General features: G+C 42.2%; 1 protein-coding gene across 10 annotated transcripts in view; it reads left to right on the top strand.

The window, feature by feature from the left end:
- KBTBD12 (kelch repeat and BTB domain containing 12) overlaps positions 1–19,940 on the top strand; it is an 87,026-nt gene that overhangs the window by 29,205 nt on the left and 37,881 nt on the right. For 4 of the 10 annotated variants that reach the window (XM_025196814.1, XM_025196815.1, XM_025196820.1 and 1 more), the window contains 5 exons: positions 577–693; positions 1,583–1,641; positions 8,226–9,398; positions 10,453–10,723; positions 14,398–14,548. In XM_025196814.1, the coding sequence (XP_025052599.1) occupies positions 8,329–9,398; positions 10,453–10,723; positions 14,398–14,548 (1,492 nt within the window). In that variant the 5' untranslated portion in view covers positions 577–693; positions 1,583–1,641; positions 8,226–8,328. Of the gene's footprint in view, positions 1–576; positions 694–720; positions 828–1,582; positions 1,642–8,225; positions 9,399–10,452; positions 10,724–14,397; positions 14,549–19,940 lie in introns of those variants that run through there. The other 6 variants (XM_025196816.1, XM_025196818.1, XM_025196817.1 and 3 more) reach the window with 3 other exon arrangements.

Raw genomic sequence — 19,940 nt, 5'->3', positions numbered from 1 at the left:
AGGGGGTCAGGCTAGATGATCTGTTCAGGTCCCTCCTGACCCTAGCTACTATGAAACTACTATAAGTGAGACGTGAGAGTGAACTACTATGCTGCATTCCTGGCATTTTCATTCAGCTTCCTGAATGTGTTAGATATGAGCAGGGGTGTTGGTAATAGCCATGTTGGTCTAAGCATATAGTCAGACAAGGTTCTTTGGGCAAATGTGATGTCTTTTTCTAGACCAACTAAATAGTTGAAAAAATTGTTCTTTGTGAGTTTTCGGGCACAAACACCCTTCTTCGGGCATAGGGAGAGTTTGCTGTTTGTCTGCTCTCCCGGGTGGATTAGAAGCTTAAGCCAAAATGAAAAATGCAGGTCTGTGAAAATGCAAATGCATGGCAGGGGACAGCAGAGGGAATGGGAGTTAATAGGTGTGAGACAGGTAGGTGGCAGGGGAGGGGAGAATGTTGACCTGGTGATAGACTGTAGCTGGTAAAATGCAGGCAGGTTACCTGGGGTTATTGGATGCAGGCAGGTTATAATGTGCCATAAATCCAATGTCTATATTTAGTACATAACTTTTTGTATCTAATAGATTTATAAAATGAAGTTCATGTGCTTGTCTACAAAAGGTGTTTTGTAAATTCCCTTTGAGGATCAGGACTGAGAGATTGGAGAGAGTGGTCGTCTTGTGAGAAATGTGCACCCACAGGTAATTGGGTATTTTTGTCTTTGACAGGTTTTCAGTGTGTGCTCATTCCGATGTGCAGTTGTTGTTTGGTTTCTCCTGTGTATTTTCCATCAGGACATTCGGTGCACTGGATGAGATATGTTACATTTCTGGAGGTATAAGATCAAGGAATGGTGATGGTTCTGTTGTGGGGTGTAGTTATTGTGAGAGTGGTGGAGATGTGGCAGCAAGTTTTACATTTCTTGTCCTGGCATGGTCTGGATCCATTAGATATGAAGAGTCAGGATAACATTTGATTACTACTATATGCTAGTATTCTCTGGTAGTGTATTCAGTGCAGCTTCACATCACAGGGGAAAATATGGGAAGGATTTAAGGAGATACATTAGACCCTGTGTGGGAACTCTCTTCATGGCAGTACACAGGGATGGGAATGAAAAAGCAGAGGCAGAAATGAGGCCAGGGCATCTGGCCTCATCTGTAGGTCTGCTACATGGTCTAGGTGCTGGGTTCAGGGTTTGCCCTTAGGTTTTGATTATTTTTCATTAGAATGGGAAGATAGAAAGACAGACTGCAGGGTGATTTTAGCATGCTTATTATTATTTTATTAAAGAAGCTGAGGAGAGATCGGTGGTGAGCAGGCTGTGCTAGCCATCCTAATTATTTTTAAATGATCATATGAAATCTCCATTTCCACCAAATGAAGTAATCAAAGACAAAGAGCTGCTATCAGGAAGACTAAATTAATAATGATGGGACACTAAAGGTGACCAGCAAAGGAAATGAAAATTGGAACTGTTTCCTTCTATCTTCTTTCTACTGTGTTGCAGATATGTAATATAAAAATAATGCATTATTATTCTGCTTGTATTTTGCATTAAATATTCTGATTTTTTTTCTCCCTTGGAAGATATGCTGATTGGAAGACTAGTGAAAAGATGACATCACAACAAGGGAGAGAGAGTGGAAGTGAGTAATTAAGAGGAAGAATATTTTTAGTCATCATGTTTAAAATCTTTTCTGTTACTGTTTGTTTTTGTTAACACTTTCAGTGACCAATTAGCACTTTGGAGGCTGAGCAGCCTTGTTGAAGAGGCCACACCTCCTTTGTTAGGGTGTGAAAGCTTCCAGCATGCATTCTTTGAGAGAGGTTCCATGAAAACCAGGGAAAATCAGATACAATGTTCCTGATATTTGTAAGGTAGAAAACAAACAGCATGGGAGGGGAACTTTTGGGGGGCCTTCTTAAATCATGTCAAAGAAGTAAAAAGAGATGACAGTTCTTAAACAATCCTTCGACGTGCAACTTTAGGCTGACTCTACAAACTTTCTCCATATATACAACTCCCAATAAATCAGTTACTAGATCAGGAGCGTAACGTGTTCCTAGAAATTTCATTTTTAAGTAGATAGCAAAAAAATTCCTCTTCTATTCTGAGGCTTTTATTCATTTCGTATTAAGCTTTTTTCATTGCCTTTAACTCAGTGTAAATTGAGTTAGAAATGTAGGATTTGGCTCACATGAAGACTACACGGTTACATTTTTGTTTTTTAAATACATTTTGAATGTGAGGTAATAATCCAGATTCACTGCTTAAATTTGCTATACTGAGTTTATGATTTGGAAAAATGGGGAGGAAAAATGACAAAGTCAGGGAAATATTCCACTTAAAATGTGCCTGAATTTGACTGTAAGTTTCAGTACAAGGAAGCCACCCATCTTTCTAAGCAGCATGATGACTAGTTATGCAAACATCTTAACAGCTGTAAGCACAGTCCTAAGGCTGGTTCTGTAGCTGCAATATCATTCCACACATGGGAGATAATTATTAATCTTTCTAAACATCCAAACTGTTTAAGCCTTTCGAGAGAACTAAACTCTTCTGGGAGGATCCCCTTATAGGCTTTGTTGTTTTTGTTTAAAATCTTCAATTGCTTTTTTTTTCCTTGTCTGTGTATATTTTGTTAATGAAAATGAGCCAAGAGCCCTGCTTATAGATTCATAGATTGTAGATTCATAGATTCATAGATTGTAAGGGGCAGGAAGGGACCTCGCAAGATTATTGGGTCCAGATCCCTGCACCAATTAGGAAAGACAACTGGGGTTTTTCCTAGTGTTAAGCCTGAAATGAACTTCCAGGAGTTTGTGACCATTTCTGCTGGTTTTCCCCAAGGGTGCCCTGGTGAACAGTTGTTCACTGAGCCCTTGATGCATTCCCCTGATGTAGCGGTAAGCTGCTACCAGGTCCCGTCTCAGCCTTCTCTTTTTTAGGCTGAAGAGACCCAGGTCCCTCAGCCTTTCCTTGTATGGCTTGCCTTGCAAGTCTTTCATCATACGGGTGGCTCTTCTCTGGACTCTCTCAAGCTTTTCCACATCCTTGTTGAAGTGCAGCGCCCAGAAATGGACACACTACTCTAGCTGCGGTCTCACCAGTTGCTGAGTAAAGTGGAAGAATCACTTTTGTGGCTTTGCTTGAGATGCATCGGTTAATGCATGCCAGAGTATTGTTTGCCCTGCTGGCTACATCATCGCACTGACGGCTCACGTTCATACTGTGGTCTATTATTACCCCTAGGTCCCTTTGAGTCATGGCACTAGTCAGTTTGGCACCACCGAGACTGTAAGTATGTTGGGGATTGTTCAACCCCCAGATGGAGCACATTACACTTTTCAATGTTGAACTTCATCTGGTTCTGATCCGCCCAACTTTCCAGCCTGTCTAGGTCCACTTCTGTCTGCCATCTATTTTCAAATGTGACCACACTCCTACATAACTTGCTGTCATCCGCAAACTTGGCCAGTGAGCTCTTCACCCCCACATCCAAATCATTGATAAAGATGTTGAAATGCATTGGATCAAGCATGGACCCCTGAGGGACACCACTGCCACTTCTCACCAAGACGACACAGATCTGTTCATTAGAAGTCTCTGGGTCCTATCCGACAACCAGCTTCCTACCCACCTGACTGTTGAGCAGTTAAGCCTGCAATCCTCCAATTTTCCCATGAGAACATCATGGGATACCAGATCAAAGGCCTTTTGGAAGTCTAGGTATACAATGTTGACTTCCTCTCTCTTATCCAGGTGGGGATTTATCTGGTCGTAGAAGATGAGGTTCGAAAGGCAAGACCTGCCTGTGACAAAGCCATGCTGGCTGTTGTTCAGAATCCTACCTTATGCAAGCATAGCACACACAGACTCCTTGATGAATTATACCAGGATTTTCCCTGGGATAGACGTTAGGCTAATTGGGCTATAGTTGGCCAGGTCCTCTCTCCTCCCCTTCTTGAAGATGGGCATCTCATTGGCCCTCGGCCCAGCTGAGCCTACAGGGTCTCCTCTTTCATAGACTTTCATAGACTTTCATAGACATTTGGGCTGGAAGGGACCCTGGAGGATCATTGAGTCCAGCCCCCTGCCCCAGGGGCAGGAAGTCAGCAGGGATCATAGGATCCCAGCAAGATAAGCATCCAAATGTTTCTTGAAGGTGTTCAAAGTGGGTGCTTGAACCACCTCCAGCAGCAGTCTATTCCAGACCTTGGGGGCTCAGACAGTGAAGAAGTTCTTTCTTATGTCCAGCCTGAATCGGTCGCAGCGGAGTTTGTGACCATTCGATCTTGTCATCCCTTGGGGCGCTCTTGTGAACAGACGTTCCCCCAGATCCTGATGAGCACCCCTGATAAACTTATAGGTGGCCACCAGTTTTGGAAGAGTTTCACCAGAGGTCCTGCAATGACTTTGGCTAGCTCCTTCAGCACTCTCAGATGAAGTTCATCTGGTCCTGCTGACTTATAAACGTCTAACTTTTCTAACTGATCGTGCACCAGTTCACCATCAACAGTAGGAAGGTGGTCATTCCCACCATGCCCATTCTGAACCTTATCTATTATGATTTTCCCCTTAGTCCAGTGAAATTTCTCCCTTAGTTCTGTTGTTAAGGCTTCAGAGAGTTGCTCACAACAACTTCTGAGCTTGAGAAAGACACCCTTTCACTCTGATAGTCGAAGGCCCTGATCCTACAAACACTTATAGAATCATAGAAAAATAGGTCTGGAAGGGACCTCAGGAGGTCACTTAATTCCACCCCTTGCTCAAGGCAGGATCATCCCTGTTTAAGCCACCTCAACAAGGTGTTGTCTAACCTCCTCTTAACTTCCCTGTGTAGTGATACTCATCTGAACAGTCACATTCTGTCTGCTGTGTTTACATCTAGCTTCCAGCCTGACATTAGGGCCTGTCTCCATATCATCTAGCCTGTAACATGATTCCCCCGCTCCATGCTGTAACAGGACTGTTGCTCTGCAAGCAGGAGTTGTGTTAGAATACCGATAAGCCTAAAAGTGGCCGATAGGTGGGCATTGGCACAGGAGTACTTGTGAACCCCGTGCAGCTCAGACCCATTTTATACTTGGGTGACTTTAAAAACAAGGGTAGCTGAAATGGGGGAGCATTATGGGGAGGCTAAAAGCACATCACACAAAGCTTCAGTAGGCTGCCCTAAACTTCTGTGAATCTCTGAATATTTAAACTGCAGTTAAACTACCACTTAGGGCTAACAGAGATGACTCCAAATTTTGTTAAACCATGTCACTGAACCCTGTCAGAGCCTCCTGAAAGGCTGTAGCACAGTTTGGAAGCCAGGCCTGGACTCACCATTCACTTACCCTGGTGCCAACTAGTAGTAACTCCACTGAAACTGGTGGATGGCATTACGTGGCTTCACAAGAGTGGGGAGTCCAGCTTAGTGTTTAGATCCAGTTCTCTCCCAGCCAGACTACCAGAGCCTACTTGTTTGAACTAATAGTAATATGGGGGGGTTAGGGTTAGGGAACCTCAAGTCCTGATCCTGGGCTGCATGAGTCTGGGATAGCATTTGTCCCAGATTTGCAGCATCATGTAGGGGTCCGCAGGAAATGGTGGATTTCCCCTTGCAATCTGGCAGCATTCCAGCTTGCAAGAGGCTGCTCGGGGCTCCAGGGAAGCAGGATGCAGGGGGCACCACGTGCATGTGCACACCCACACACATGCACATGGCTGGGAAAGAGCCAGGCAGTGTGCAGAGCAGCTCTCTTCAAGTAAGTTTATAGGGGGGAGAGAGTATGGGGGACTGGGGGGGCAGACTGAGGCCCCCACAGTGTGGGAGGGAATGCAGCTGGGGCTGGGGGTGGTGCCCACCCAGGGAGGTGCATGGGGCTGGGACATGGAGTGAGATGGAGCCATGGACAGCTTATCCAGGGGGAGCAGCAGCAGGGATGGTGGCAGTATGGAGTTGTATCCCCAGCTGCTGCTGGGTGGGCAGAGGGTGCATGTCCAGTGCAAGACTCCCAGGGGAAAAGCATCAGGGCAGGGAGCCCCAAGCCTGCAGCAGGCAGCCCCCACCTCGCCCCACTTGGCTCTGCTCTGGCCATGGCGGATGCACAGGGGTGGGGGAAGGCAGGCATATGTCCCACCTTTGTCTTTTGAAACAGTGGTCATTCTACTCACAGCAGTATTTCTCTGTTTGCTGCCCTTACCGTTTAAAGCCTAGAGAAAAGGGCAGCAGCAGTGGGAGAGACAGAGAGAAGTTTACCACTGTGTCTGGGAAGAGACACTCTCCTGCTAACAGGAGCACAGAAGCTCAGAGATGTTTTCCTTAGGACTATTCTGCAAGCTGAGAGCTGAGCTGAAGCATGTGGTGTGGAGGCAAGTGAATAAGCAGCACCCCAAGTGTCTGCTCATAGCAACAGCCTTGTATGACTCCTCTGACCAGAGAGGAGTGATCCCTGCCTGAGCAGAGAATCAGCATGTTGTGGAGAAAGGCCCTTTATACAGGCTTGAGCAGAACTTGAATTTCTACTGTCTTGTGTTCCTAGTTGCGTTCCTCTGTGCAAAATGGGTGCACAAAGCTAATGAATCAGATTCTTCATGCCCTCCCTTTGGTGGTGATGTCTTGCACCTGCATTGCACAGGTAGAAAGGTCCACAGTGTAGACTCTATACCAAGTGAAATGCAATGGAGAATGAACCCAGGGTTACCAGATTTGTGAGCCCCCTGGGTTCCCGTCCTGCAGAGCTCACTTACCTCAAACTCCTGGCAAAGTCTGTAGGGAACAGCGAGCACTGAAACGTGCCACTGACTGACTAGCTGATTTTGAAACGTTCCAGCTGTCTGCTCTTGGCGAACTGACGAAACCATAAGGTGACATTCAGCATCCAAGCAGTAGACCGTTTTTTTGTAGGTGTGCACGTGAGTTGAAGCTTGAATATCTGAGTGCCTGACCCAAGGCCTATTAAAGTTAATGAGAATCCTACTGTTGACTTCAATAAGATTTGGATCAGGCTCTGAGAAAAGAGAGAGGCAGATACAGAAGCACACTTTGAAATGGAGGTTTTGGGGCTTCTTTGACTAAAAGAAAGAGGGGGAAAAAACTGAAGCCAGAAGATCATTTGAAATGGCTTTTGACTTGGAGAATCAGGGCCTGAATTGCTATAGTGTTGTTCCATTTATTTGCCAATGTACTTCCACTGAAATCAGCCCCTTTCTATTAAGTGGTAAAGCAGGGTCTTTTTATATTGGAGAGGAAAAGAGAGAAAAACAGAGCAAAAGACAAAAATTAAAATGGAGTTCTTGAAAATATATTTTTCCCTTTGCGCTTTTCAGACCTAAAATTAAAGGCTGGTAAAAGATTGTGAAACCGGCTCTGTCCTACATGAATTCCATGTGAGAACCCTGCCTTGGGTTACAGTATGTCACCCAAAACCTGCAACCTTGGGCTAGCTAGCATACGAAAATCTGGCAGTGAGAGTGATTATTTACTGACCATAAACAAAAGCAACACTGACCAGCTGATTTTCCATGTCTAGGCAGAGATAAATGCAGAAGACAGGCAGCACAAATGGTGGACAGCAAATTAGATCTGCAGAATTCTTTTAGGTCGAATACTCTCCGGTGCCAAGTCTATTTGTAACAGAGGGAAGGCCAATAAAATACATGAGATTTTTTAATCTGGCAAAAGCCAGCAGAACTGGCTTCTGTGATAAGCATCTATTTCAATAAATAATTTCTGAACCAGGCAGAATCAAATGGATCTGATTTTTGGCAAGCAGGAAGGTTCATGTTAGCATGTGACATCAATAGAAGCTTTGGTTAATTAAGGCCTTCTGAACCCAGCAATTTTAGTACCAGTTGGGACTTAATCTTTAATATCAGATCTCACTAACTAACACTATGAATATTTGGTAGTATTCATTACAGCATTTGAACATTTCTGTAATGCAATGAGAATTTTCTGTTAAACTCAGGCAACCAGTCAGAATATTAAAAGATGTATCAATTCCAGATGCAAATTAAAAATAGTATTTCATGTGTTTGGGCATCAAATACTAGAGTGAAAAAATATAGTCCTCAGAATTAAGTTTAGGTGGAAAATGAAATGATTATGCACATTCTAGTGTGTATATTACTGTTTTGTAACTGTCCTCTAAGAGCATTTACTATTATTAGGATTTAACAGTAAAATTCAGTTGTCAGAGATTTGTGCTTATAGGAACATGTTATGTTTTTCCACCCCAGAAATAGGTATGGTGAAAGAAGACCAAATGACACACAAGTAGTCCTTCTAAAAATCAAACAGGACCCAGAGGAGATTCGAAACAGAAAAGTTTTGAGTTTTATCATGGATTATAAGACTGATCTGAAAAGAAGACAGCTGCATAGCTTGACTTTATTGGATCAAATAAATGGCATGAAAGAATTAACACAAATGATAGACGTAGTCCTGGTAGCAGAAGGTGAGAAGTTTCCTTGCCATAAGCTGATACTGGCAGCTTTTAGTCCCTATTTCAAAGCCATGTTTACCTGTGGCTTACTTGAGTGCACCCAAAGAGAGGTAGTGCTTTATGACATCTCAGCAGAGAGCGTGTCCATAATACTCAACTACATGTACAGTGCGGATTTGCACCTCACTCATCTGAATGTGCAAAATGTTGCTGTTGCAGCATACTTTCTGCAGATGGAAGACATTTTCAGTACATGTGAAAAATACATGATGGACCATATGGATTCTTCCAACTGCGTTGGGATCTACTATTTTGCAAAGCATATTGGGGCAGAAGACTTATCTGATCAAGCTAGGCGATACTTGTACCGGCATTTTGCTGAGGTGAGCCTGCAAGAAGAAATTTTAGAGATTGAAGCACAGCAGTTGTTGAGTCTCATAAGATCAGATGACCTGAATGTATCCCGTGAGGAAAACATCTTGGATTTGGTCCTCAGATGGGTGAACCACAGCCGAAAATCACGTTCAGAACACCTTATTGAGCTCCTGAAGCAGGTGAGGCTGGTACTTGTAAGCCCTTCCTTCCTAGTGGAAGCTCGGAAAAGGAACACAGTGCTACTTTGTAATTCTGAATGTCATACTATGATTGAGAAGGCATTGGAAACCATCAAGAAAGCCAATCAACCCTCTTTCAGTCTTCGCTACGGCATGGAGACCACCAGCCTTTTACTTTGCATCGGCAATAATTCCTTGGGTATTAGATCAAGACACGGCAGCTATGCAGATGCCAGTTTTTGTTATGCTCCTGCCACAAAAAAGACTTATTTCATTTCCTCTCCAAAGTATGGGGAGGGTTTGGGATGTGTGTGCACTGGTGTTGTCACTGAGAACAACGATATTATCGTGGCGGGGGAGGCGAGTGCTGCCAAAATGTCTAGACAAAAGACCAGGAACATTGAAATTTATAGGTGTGTATCCTTTAAATGGATAATTATCTATAAAGTTTGACCCTAAATCATGCTTCTGGGAGCAGAAAGGCTACTGGAAAAAGCTTTCTTTCCCCATATGCTCGTACAGAGATTTCAGTGATCCAAATCAGTTTGTCAGAAAGGACAGTACTCCTGTCTCCATGAAATGATGAAGCCTCTCCCATATATAGGAGAAAATCCTGACACCTTACTCACAAGGGAAATCCCATTCATTAAGATTCAATCTTTGTGTGTTGAAGATGAGGTAGATTGGGCCTTACATGCATTTATGTAAGCCTCACCTTCCCCTGACCCAAAGCATTGGTGGTCTGCTAGTATTTTCTTTCCTAGTTCATTCCTGCAGGTCAATTATTTACTAATGGTGCTGATGCTTGAGCTGTGGGAATGATTTAGGGATTTGGTCACACATGAATCTATGCCTATCATTAACAGTCCTGTGCAGATAACTCTGAGGAGGTAAGATATGATGCGGATAATGATGATGATAAATATCTCAGAGAGCCTCACTCTGTTTTTACCCAGTTCTTACTCAGACAAACTGACATAAATTAGAGTGGAAAATTTTCCATATTAAAGACTGAGTAAAAACTGAAGCCAGCAATGCCAAATGTGAGTATCTAAATGTAAGCTTCCAAATACATATTTAAGCACCTAAATCAAAGCAGCCAAAAATTTTACAGGGGCCGAGTATTTGTGGTTGCCACTGACTTCAGTGGAATTCAGCACGTACAAATGTAAGGACATCCTAATGAGGTTCATCATTTTCCAACCCTGTGCCTATACTTAAAGCCTTAAACCCATATTAAACCCTGTTCTAAGACTCATATCAATCTGTGAGTGACTTCTATACATGTAAATAAATGCACTGAATTCAAGGCTAGAAATTTTCTTCTCTGTTAAAAAGAAAGAAAAAATGTTCTTCCCATTGTAAAATCATCTAAGGAAACAATGAAGCTGGAGGAGTCTGATTTAAAAAAGAAGTTGCTATGACCTTTGTGAGCTGCAGTGTTTCTAATCTGGGGTTTTGCTACAGGTATCACCATCGGGGAAACCAGTCTTGGGAAAATTTGTGCACTGCTCAGTTTCGTGAACTCTATGCATTGGGCACCATCCATAATGACCTCTATATCATAGGAGGCCAAGCCAAACTGAAAAACCAGTATCTGGTCACCAACTGTGTTGAGAAATACTCCATGGAGCAAGGGAGCTGGAGAAGTGTAGCACCTCTTTCATTGCAACTGGCTTGCCACGCTGTGGTGACAGTGAAAAATAAACTCTACGTGATGGGAGGCTGGACACCCCAGGTAAAGAAATATTATGTATGAACTAACTAGCAAGACTGGGCTTAGTTTTTGTGCAGTATAACATTATGGTGCTTCTTGCATGGTTAAAATACAATGGGAGTCTCAGAAAGTAATGGCAGTTTTGAAATAAAACCATTGTCTGTGCAATGGAGTGGGACACTACATACCAGCGAGGAATACCGATGCACTGTCATTGAACACCCAGCATTTACGACTACTTCGAGAAGTGACATAGTTCAGTAAATGACTGTTGTACACACAAAGCCATTGCTTTTTGAAACACCCTCATACGTGAGGGATAAGTGCCAAAAAATGGCACTCTGTCCTCTCATCTCTTTAATATGAGAATCAAACAGCCCTGAAGAAATAATGTCCTTACTATATAAAGTTTGATGCATTTGCCATAGTCCATAAAAGGCAGTTGTCTGAAAAACTTCACATTGAGGCACACTTTAAAATGCAGCTGTCGGCATGATTTCACTCACTTTCCATTTTTATATAGTCATTGGGATCACCTTGAAGTCCTTGCTCAGTCCTTAAACTAGCAAAATGTTAATTAAAAATAAACAATGACGATATTTGGTGCTTGCCTGGCACTTTTACCTCATCACATACTATAGAAAATGAATTTGTCTCATCCTTCCCAGTAATTGGTAATTTTTTCATCTTTGCCTCTTCTAATTATTAGAAAATTGTTGTGTTAAAATAAGACACAGGTCCCTATTGGAGCCCAAGATGCAACCTTGTGAACTCTGGTAAATCTGAAGTTCAAGAAGTTGCAGAGCTCAGCTCTGTTTCTCAGGAAATTGTTCCTGGTTTTGGATGCTTTGGATTTTGATGAAAAATTAAAATGTTGTATGGAAAAAATAACTTTACAAAATAGCTCTGATGCAAACTGAATTTTCCAATAACATGTTTTGATGTAACATTTTCATTCAGCCCTACCATAAGTATCTTTAGTAACAGCACAAAGAGAACAATAGCAGCAAAATGGATTGCTTTCCAAAGTAGCATTCCCCCTTTCTAATTCCCCAGTGTGAACGTCCTTCCTTAACGTGGTACTTCTTTTGTTGTTGTTGCTCAGTACAGTTTAATTTTAGAAAGTCAAGTTGAGACTTTCTCTGGCTTGAAAATTTTGCTAATACTGTTTTTGGGACGTTTGTAATTCATATTATTGACTGAAGGACATTAAAAATAGTGTCACATCTCCTTGGTTTAGGATGCCTTTGAAGAAATAAATCTTAAAAGTATTTAAGACCAAATTGTGTGCAGCAAACATGATTTGCATCTCTTAAAATATTCTGAGCACAGAAGTCCCCAAAGAGACCAGAGAATAATCAGAGAATAGCTGCGACAGAGAAACAACCAAACAAAGACACCTTCTCTTTATTTAAAGTAGTAAAATTTGAGAATATCCTCAATATGGAAACAATCTGGTTGTAAAATGCTAGAGTGGGGAGGATTTTTGTATAACAAAGACTCTAAGTGAGACACCCAGTTTTATTTAGCCATCTCCCCAGCAGAGACTGAAAAGAGGAAAAGTAGCTGAAAAGCTCTTGCAATGGATATTGAGGCAAAAGTGGCAAAAATAAAGGCTCCTGTGAGACACATGGGAATAGACACCTCCCAACTAACTTGGCTGTGACAACTCATGGGGGCATGTGATGATACATACGATAGTGAGTGCATTAGCATCAATTGAAAAGAAGCTATTGCTGTGGAAAGTAAGAACCTACTTATACAGTTCGACGTTAGCCTCAGCACAGAAATAAGGATGTTAAGACCAACACTACAGAGATTGGATGGTGCCAGATATACTAGGATTTACCTCTCAGGTTGTGTATGAGGCTACAGTGCTGTCTCAGGCACAATATAGAACATATTCCACAGGTCAGCTCTGGAGCTGTCCTTATATTTATGCAGCACCAAGCACCCCATTGTAATAAACAGAACTAATAGTATAATATTGATATAGTGACATAAATCTATATGCCAGTTCATAGAACGTAGATGACGTGACATTCCCTTCCCACTGGGACCTTATCACTGAAACAAGAAAAGACAAACTCAAGACAAGATGTAAAATAACAGTGCAGGAGAAGAAGGGTTTGACTCACTACTGCATTACTTCATGCCTGCATTGATATAATGTTCCCCTGACATCAGTGGAGTTATAAACTGGAGCAGCACAATGAGAGTGAATTAGACCAAGGAAGCTTGGGGTTGTTATTAATAAGAAGGGGAGAGGTCAATGGGGGAGGTTTGGAATTAGGCTGATGAGGACCCCCCCCCCCGGGAGGTAGGCTGGAAGGAGGCGTGAAGTGGAGTGAAAAGTTTTCCATGCAGAAAGAGCAAAGTATAAAAAAGTGTCAGTATAGATGACTTCCATTATCTGGATTCTTAATTCTCACTTATCGCCTTAGCCTCAAGATACCTGTACCAGTGATTCTTAACCAGGGTGTTGCAGTGCCCTATGATGCCTTGAGATCCTTTTAAGGATGCCATGGGGTGCCACGTAGTGTTAGCACTGTGCAAAAACCTACACATTTCAAGTGGAAATCCACAGTGTCAAAAACAAAGACCAGTTGTGGTCTTTCTGAGTTCTTTGCAGCAGAAGAATGGCTCTATTATTTTTCCATAGTCAAAAAATGAGTGAAAGCTACAAGCTGGCATTTTCCAAGGGTTGCCTTGAAGTTGAGAACCACTGCTCTATACTAAGGAAAACAACAAGCAAAGAAAGGACTATAACAACTTTGTGAGTATGCAGTAGCAATCCCTCCACCTCTCTTTCTTGCTCACCTTTCATTCTGAAATTTATCAGTCTTCCCCCAAAGCAGACAGCTTCTATTTAAAGGTGCCACACTCAGGAAACATAATCAGAGCTGGAGTGCCTATGTTTTATCAGAGAAAGAGGAAAAAGGGAAGATTAGGAAAATCAGGCAAGTAGGAGTGACTAGAGATGTCATTAAAGGTGCAAAAATGTAGTTGGGAGCTAGTGCCTGAAGAAGGGCGTTTGTATCCAAAAGCTTGCAAAGAACAATTTTTTTCCAACTATTTAGTTGGTATAATAAAAGATATCACATTTATCCAAATAACCTGTTCTGTCTAGTTGGGAGCTAGGAGGTTGTCATTAAAACTATTAATTGGAAATATTTAGCAATTGTGCAACTTGGATGTATGTGGACTGACTAAATTAACAGATATTAGTTCAGCATATGTACTGTGCACGTGAAGCTCTTAGAACAGCCTTCCGCATACATCATTGAAACTCATGGTGCAGCCCAAGTAAGAAAGTAAATAGAAATTCAGTCTTCAGCAGAAGAAAAAAATGTCTTGAAAAAGGTTTTCCCTTTATTCGTATGGCTTCACAAAGGCCTTGTAAAAGAGCTATGTTCTGTCAGAGCTCAGTCCATAGATGTTTTGTTATTACTCAAATCCTTGACTCCATTGCTATGGAATATAAATGCACTGTTATTCATCTGCCTTCTACAGTGTACTTCCAGCCACAAGTCATGGGTGCTGTTAAGTCGTAGTGAGTATGAATCACTTCACAGCTATAATTGATGTGTTTATGTTATTTATCTGCTCAGCTGTCTGCTGTGATTAATTGCATGCAGGCGTGTGCAGAGGGCTCCAAATGTTGTATTATTATATGGCTGTCATATTTCATACAGATGGATCTCCCTGACGATGAGCCAGATCGATTAAGTAACAGAATGTTTCAGTATGACCCAGGCCAAGACAAATGGACAGAGCGCACCCCAATGAAGTACTCCAAATACCGCTTCAGCACAGCCGTAGTCAACAGTGAGATTTATGTCCTGGGTAAGAGGAAACAGATTTTTAACAGATAGCATGGCTACTTTTTATTTTTTCAAGCAATTTGCCTCTGTGAAATGAAATATTTCACCCTTTTTGTTTTGTATGGTTGGGGCAATCCATGTTGGAGCAAATGGATTGCAATTTTTTTTGTTTGTTCATATCATCATTCCTCATATTCTGAACTTCAGCTAAACCAGTTGTATGAAACTTTAATGCTCTGGTTTACTGCAACAGTAATAATACTTTGCTTTTCTTTAACACGGTCCTGCTGAGGATCCCAAAGTGCCTTGTAAATATTAATGAATTAAGAATGACCACCCAGTCCTTGTAGTGGGGAGGGATGATTAGCATCATTACAGAGATCTGGAATGGTGAAGTAATATGATGAAGGTTCATGTGAAGTTTGGCAAAGTGGAGAATAAAATACAGCTCTTCCAGTTAGAGCCAGGCAAAAATTTTCCAGTAACTACTACATTAATTGAAAAAATGTAGTTTTGGGGAGAACCAAAACTATTTGTGAATTCAGGTCAAATTTGGTGAATAAAAAAAAAAGGAAAACATTTGGAAAAGTGGGGAATGTTTTATTCTGAACATGTTCAAAATTAACTTAATTTTTGTTTTGAATTTGAAGTATAGTATTTTGAATTTGACTTGCATTTTAAAGAGGCATGAGAGTGAGTTAAATAATACCAGAACTTTTTGATTGACCTAAAATGAAGACATCTGATTTGTGTGGCCAACTATCAGACTGAGCACTCCATTATCCACACAGCTGTACTGCCTTAGACCTTAGAAACATGACCATTCGTCTTTACTTTGGGCCCACATTTAAAAGTCACCCATGCACTTTGTGACTCTAGCAGACATCTTGTAAGGCAAAGTTATATAAGTGATTTGTTTGGAGAGAGGATGATGGTTTAATGCAAAAAAAAAAAAAAGGAAGAAGAGGGAAGGCATTCCAGGTATAGGAAATAACCAAAAAATGTGGGAAAGACTCACCTTGCAAGGAAAGAAGACAGCAAGAAGGGAAGTAGGAGAATGAGAGTAGAGCTACAAGCAAAGCTATGACTGTGCAAGTGTTTGGAAGTGAGACTACTGTATCTGGCCTGGAATACAAGAAACAGTGTATAGAAAGTCTCCAAGAAGAGAGTAACATGAGGTAAATGTCCTTAGATAGTAGAATCTGAACATACATACTACCCTGCATTTGTCTGGGTTTAGAGACCTTTTTCTCCATTGGAACCGAGTTGGTCCCATGGATGCAGCCAGAAGTTAGGGTCAAGCAAGTGTGTATAGGAAAGAAAGTTACACAAGTAGAAAATCATTATTGTCAAAGGTCCCAAGCAGGTGAAGGTCAGCATGCTGCCAGATAAAGTTAGCTGTGGCTATTTAAATTCAAAGATACTTGGAAATGACCAAATATAAAAGTGACAGATTTTCAAAAAAGGGGGAGGGGAGGGGGGACTTGAAACAGGCTGTATAGGAGACCTGCAGCAGCAGAAATAGCCATGAAGAAAGAGGATTTATTCATGTCTTTCAGTAACAAGTACACTGAGATCAACACCAAGAATTCTGCAGTGACACAAAAGAGACAGGGAGGGAGAAAAAGAAGCCATCTCAGGATGCATGTGATAAAACAGATTGACAGTCTTCCACACAGTGGAGGTGCTACTGGAAAACAGAGAAGCTTTCTGAGATGAGGGTCACCAGTATTTTACTTGGTCTAAATTTATACAAGGCAAGAAGTGTATCAGAGTGAAAGGGAAGCAATGTATATGTTTGCTAAGAGGGCAGATTCACTCTGAGAAGTGACTGTTAAAATGGCATCATGAAGTTCCAGGTCCTTCACGGGCTTTGAAAGGAGATTTGTTCACTTTTCAAGCAATATTTTGCTATGTACAGCTGTCAAACTCAGCCTGGGCTCTGTGCTACGTTGGGTTCTTTCTTGCTTGCCAGTCCAAACTGATCATAAAGATTCACTAGGTAGAGCTATGTTAACAATTTTATTGATGGGTGAGGCAGAAGAGAATCCTGCTCCCTCCCACACCTTTCATACCCCTACCTGCATAGCCCTTGTATGAACAGTCCCCCATGGAAGTCAGATAGATCCCTGATGTGATTACATATTGGACCCTTTTTTTGTCACTAAAATAACCAATGTGATTATATAACTACAAGGCTGCTCCAGTAGCATAACTAAGGCAGGGCCCTGGTTGCTGACTTAAGGAGGGGGAAGAGAAAAATAGCAGGTGCCATCGCAGCCACACAGCTGTGCCAGAAGCATGGTATCAGCTGGAAGTCACCACTGCCTCTGCTTCACAGCTGCCCTGGGCACTTAGATGCCTTGTAACATCTCTGAGCTGATGTCTGATCTCAGATAAAATCCTAGAGAATAGGGCTGGAAGGGGTGCAAGCAGTCCTCTAGTACAGTTTATTTAATCACTTCTGCCTGAACCAACCTAGATAAGTATTTCTCTAATCTGCTTGTAAGAACTTCCAAGGATGGAGATTCCACAACCTCCCTAGGTAACCTGTTCCAATGTTCAACCACTCTTATAGTCAGTAAATCCTTCCTAATATCCAACCTAAATTTTCTTTGCTGCCATTTAAGGCCATTATTTTTTGTCCTGTCACCTACAGACACAGAGAGTAGTCTATCACCATCCCCTTTATAACCACCCTTCAGGAACTTGAAGACCATTATCAAATCGAATCAGCCTTCAGTCTTCTTTTCCCTGGACTAAAAAATCCCAGTTCTTCCAACCTTTCCTCCTTGTAGGTCATATTTTCTAGACCTATAATAATTTTGATTGCTCTGTGTAATTCTGGAGGGACTGTGCTGAAGTGAGGTGATGTATTTGCACTGTGTATGTGTATTAAGTGATATCAGAACCTGTCCCAGGGAACAGATTAGTTGAGAAAAGGGTTCACTTTCTGCAGTCACATTTCTGCCCTTATCCACTCTGTCAGGTCTGTCTACACTGCAGAGAGGTGTGATTGCCACAGGCGTAAGCAGACCTATGCTAACTTTGATCTAACTAGCTTGGGTACCAGTTGCAAAGAAAACATGATGGGACAGGCTTCAGCCAGAGACTATAGGTACTTACTAAAGTCTGTGCCATTGCATCTTTACTGCTCTTGGTCCCACCTGTAGCTAGATCAAGCTAGTGTAGGGGTAATTCCAGGGGCTTCAGTCACACCTCTGACTGCAGTGTAAACCTGCAGTCGCAATTGCTATTTCTTAGTCTGGTGCTCGCAGCACCCATAGTGCTAAAAAAAAGATAAATGCTTGTATTAACAACAACAACAAAACTGCATAAAAAAACCCAAATGATCTATTTCTGGACAAATTGTGCCTTGGGCTCCAAAATGTTAAGCCTGCAGAAACCCCATTATGTCAACAGTTACAACTAATTTCTATCAGCGTAACTGAGGACTTGTAATTCGTAACCGTAACTGACTGAGAGTTCTGCGAAAAAGACTGAACTGCTTTCCAGCTTCCCTTGTAACGACGAATCTATCCTCCAAAGAATTCTGATCTTAAAACAGGTCAGAAACAGCCTTAAAGTCACCAGGATTCGGAGTCTCATTCTGTCAGTGTCACAGATGGTCTCATCCCCAGCGCTAGGCTCACACATGCCAACTGCAATTAAAATCTTGCTCAATAAGATACATTCCAAGGTTTATTTGTGGCGACAAGTGCTTGCTGCCTTGTGAATTCTCAGGCTGCCAAATGGGTATAGCCCTCCTCTCATCATCACCAGTTGTGATGGTGTCCTCACCGGGCAGACAGACAGCTCATGACGTTGGAATGAACAAGTTAAAAGCTTTCTGAAGCTGGGTGGGGCAGCACTTCACCATAGAGATGACATTTGTGGGAGAATGAGAAGGGGAAGATCTGGAGCTGATGCTGACAGACCAAAGAATAGCAACTACCATGGAAGTGGTAAAACCCAGAGCAAGCTGCTCCATGCCACAGATCTGCGGGACATAACGCTGATAAACAGGGAATGTCAAACCCTTGCAAAAGTCTGACAATGCCAGTTTGTTCCAAAAGGGAGATTCTGGAGATTATCGCTAGCTCTGAAGAAGTCCTCATATATGGTGGTCCCACATCACTCAGCATGGCTAGGTAAATATTTCAAAAGACCCATGAAGATCTGTTCAATTGGCAGTCAAGGTACAGGAGATAATAACAATTCCAGAAAGCTGGTTAGGAGAGGTGTAACTGCACCTCCTCTGGCAAGCTAAACTTTGTTCCCGGGGGCAGAGTTTTACCCTAATGGAGGACATTATATATCATGTTCTTTCCTATCTTTGGCTCCCAGGAAGAGCCTATTTGGGGGGGGGTGTGGGCACATCTGATTCCCAGCAGGGCTTCCTACAGCCTCTGCTCAAGGGGCACTGAACCATCATAGCCTATGCAGGCCCTGTCTGGGTCTGGCTTCCTGCCAGCACTTGTCTTTTCAGGCTGTCATCTTTCCTTGTGGTCTCATCAGTGCAACTGTGGTTGTGGTCTTTCTTGGAAGGACAGTGTCTCTAAACCCTTTTTCCTTCCTGGAGGGTTGATTAGAAAATCCTATGAAAGAACAGCATTCCATACCCCTGAGTAGTAAAAAAACCAAGCAGAGAAGAATACATGTCTTTCCTAGAATAAATGCTCAGCTCATAAGAATGAGGCTACAGGGAGCCTGGACTTAATGCATTACAAGGAAATCCAAACTTAATGAGACTATTGGGTCTTAGAGGCAAATTCCAGGTCTTTCTGTGCGTTTGTACAGCCTCCAGGTCAAGGGGGCCTCAATCAGGTTTGGGGGGTGCCTCAATACACATAAAAATAACTGAACTGAGCAATGGTCCTAATTCATTTCTTTAATATAACTCTGCTAATGCATGAAGCAAAATTTATGTATTGCTTCAACTTGAAGGCTCTAATGGACTTTTGATGTGCAAGTCTAGATTTCACTCTCGGTCACATGGGTATAAACCTGTGGTAACTCTATTGACTTCTGTCATGTTGACCCAGATTTACATCAAACTAAGATCCAAATCTGGCTCTTGGGCTGTCTAGGGTTAATTTCTGAAACGTCCTGTTGGGACAGAACTTAGGCTACACAGGCACTGCCCACAAATGCTAGGAGCTGAGCACACAGCCCATGATAATCAGCTGCTCTAGGACTTTTGCTGTGAGATAATCTGGGTTTGAATATGGACACTTTCTTTTAAATGCCAAGGAAGAAATCTCTTCTCTGGACTAAAACCCCCCAGTTTTTCCAACCTTTCCTCCCTTGTAACTCATGTTTTATAGAGCTCTAATAATTTTGGTTGCTCTATGTAATTCTGGACTGTGCTGAAGTAAGGAGAGGTACTTGCACTGTATTAACAGAGATCAGAA

The sequence above is a fragment of the Alligator sinensis genome, unplaced genomic scaffold (genome assembly GCF_000455745.1).
Source record: "Alligator sinensis unplaced genomic scaffold, ASM45574v1 scaffold839_1, whole genome shotgun sequence".
In the NCBI taxonomy this organism is placed as follows: domain Eukaryota; kingdom Metazoa; phylum Chordata; order Crocodylia; family Alligatoridae; genus Alligator; species Alligator sinensis.
This window is presented reverse-complemented; position numbering and strand designations above follow the sequence as displayed.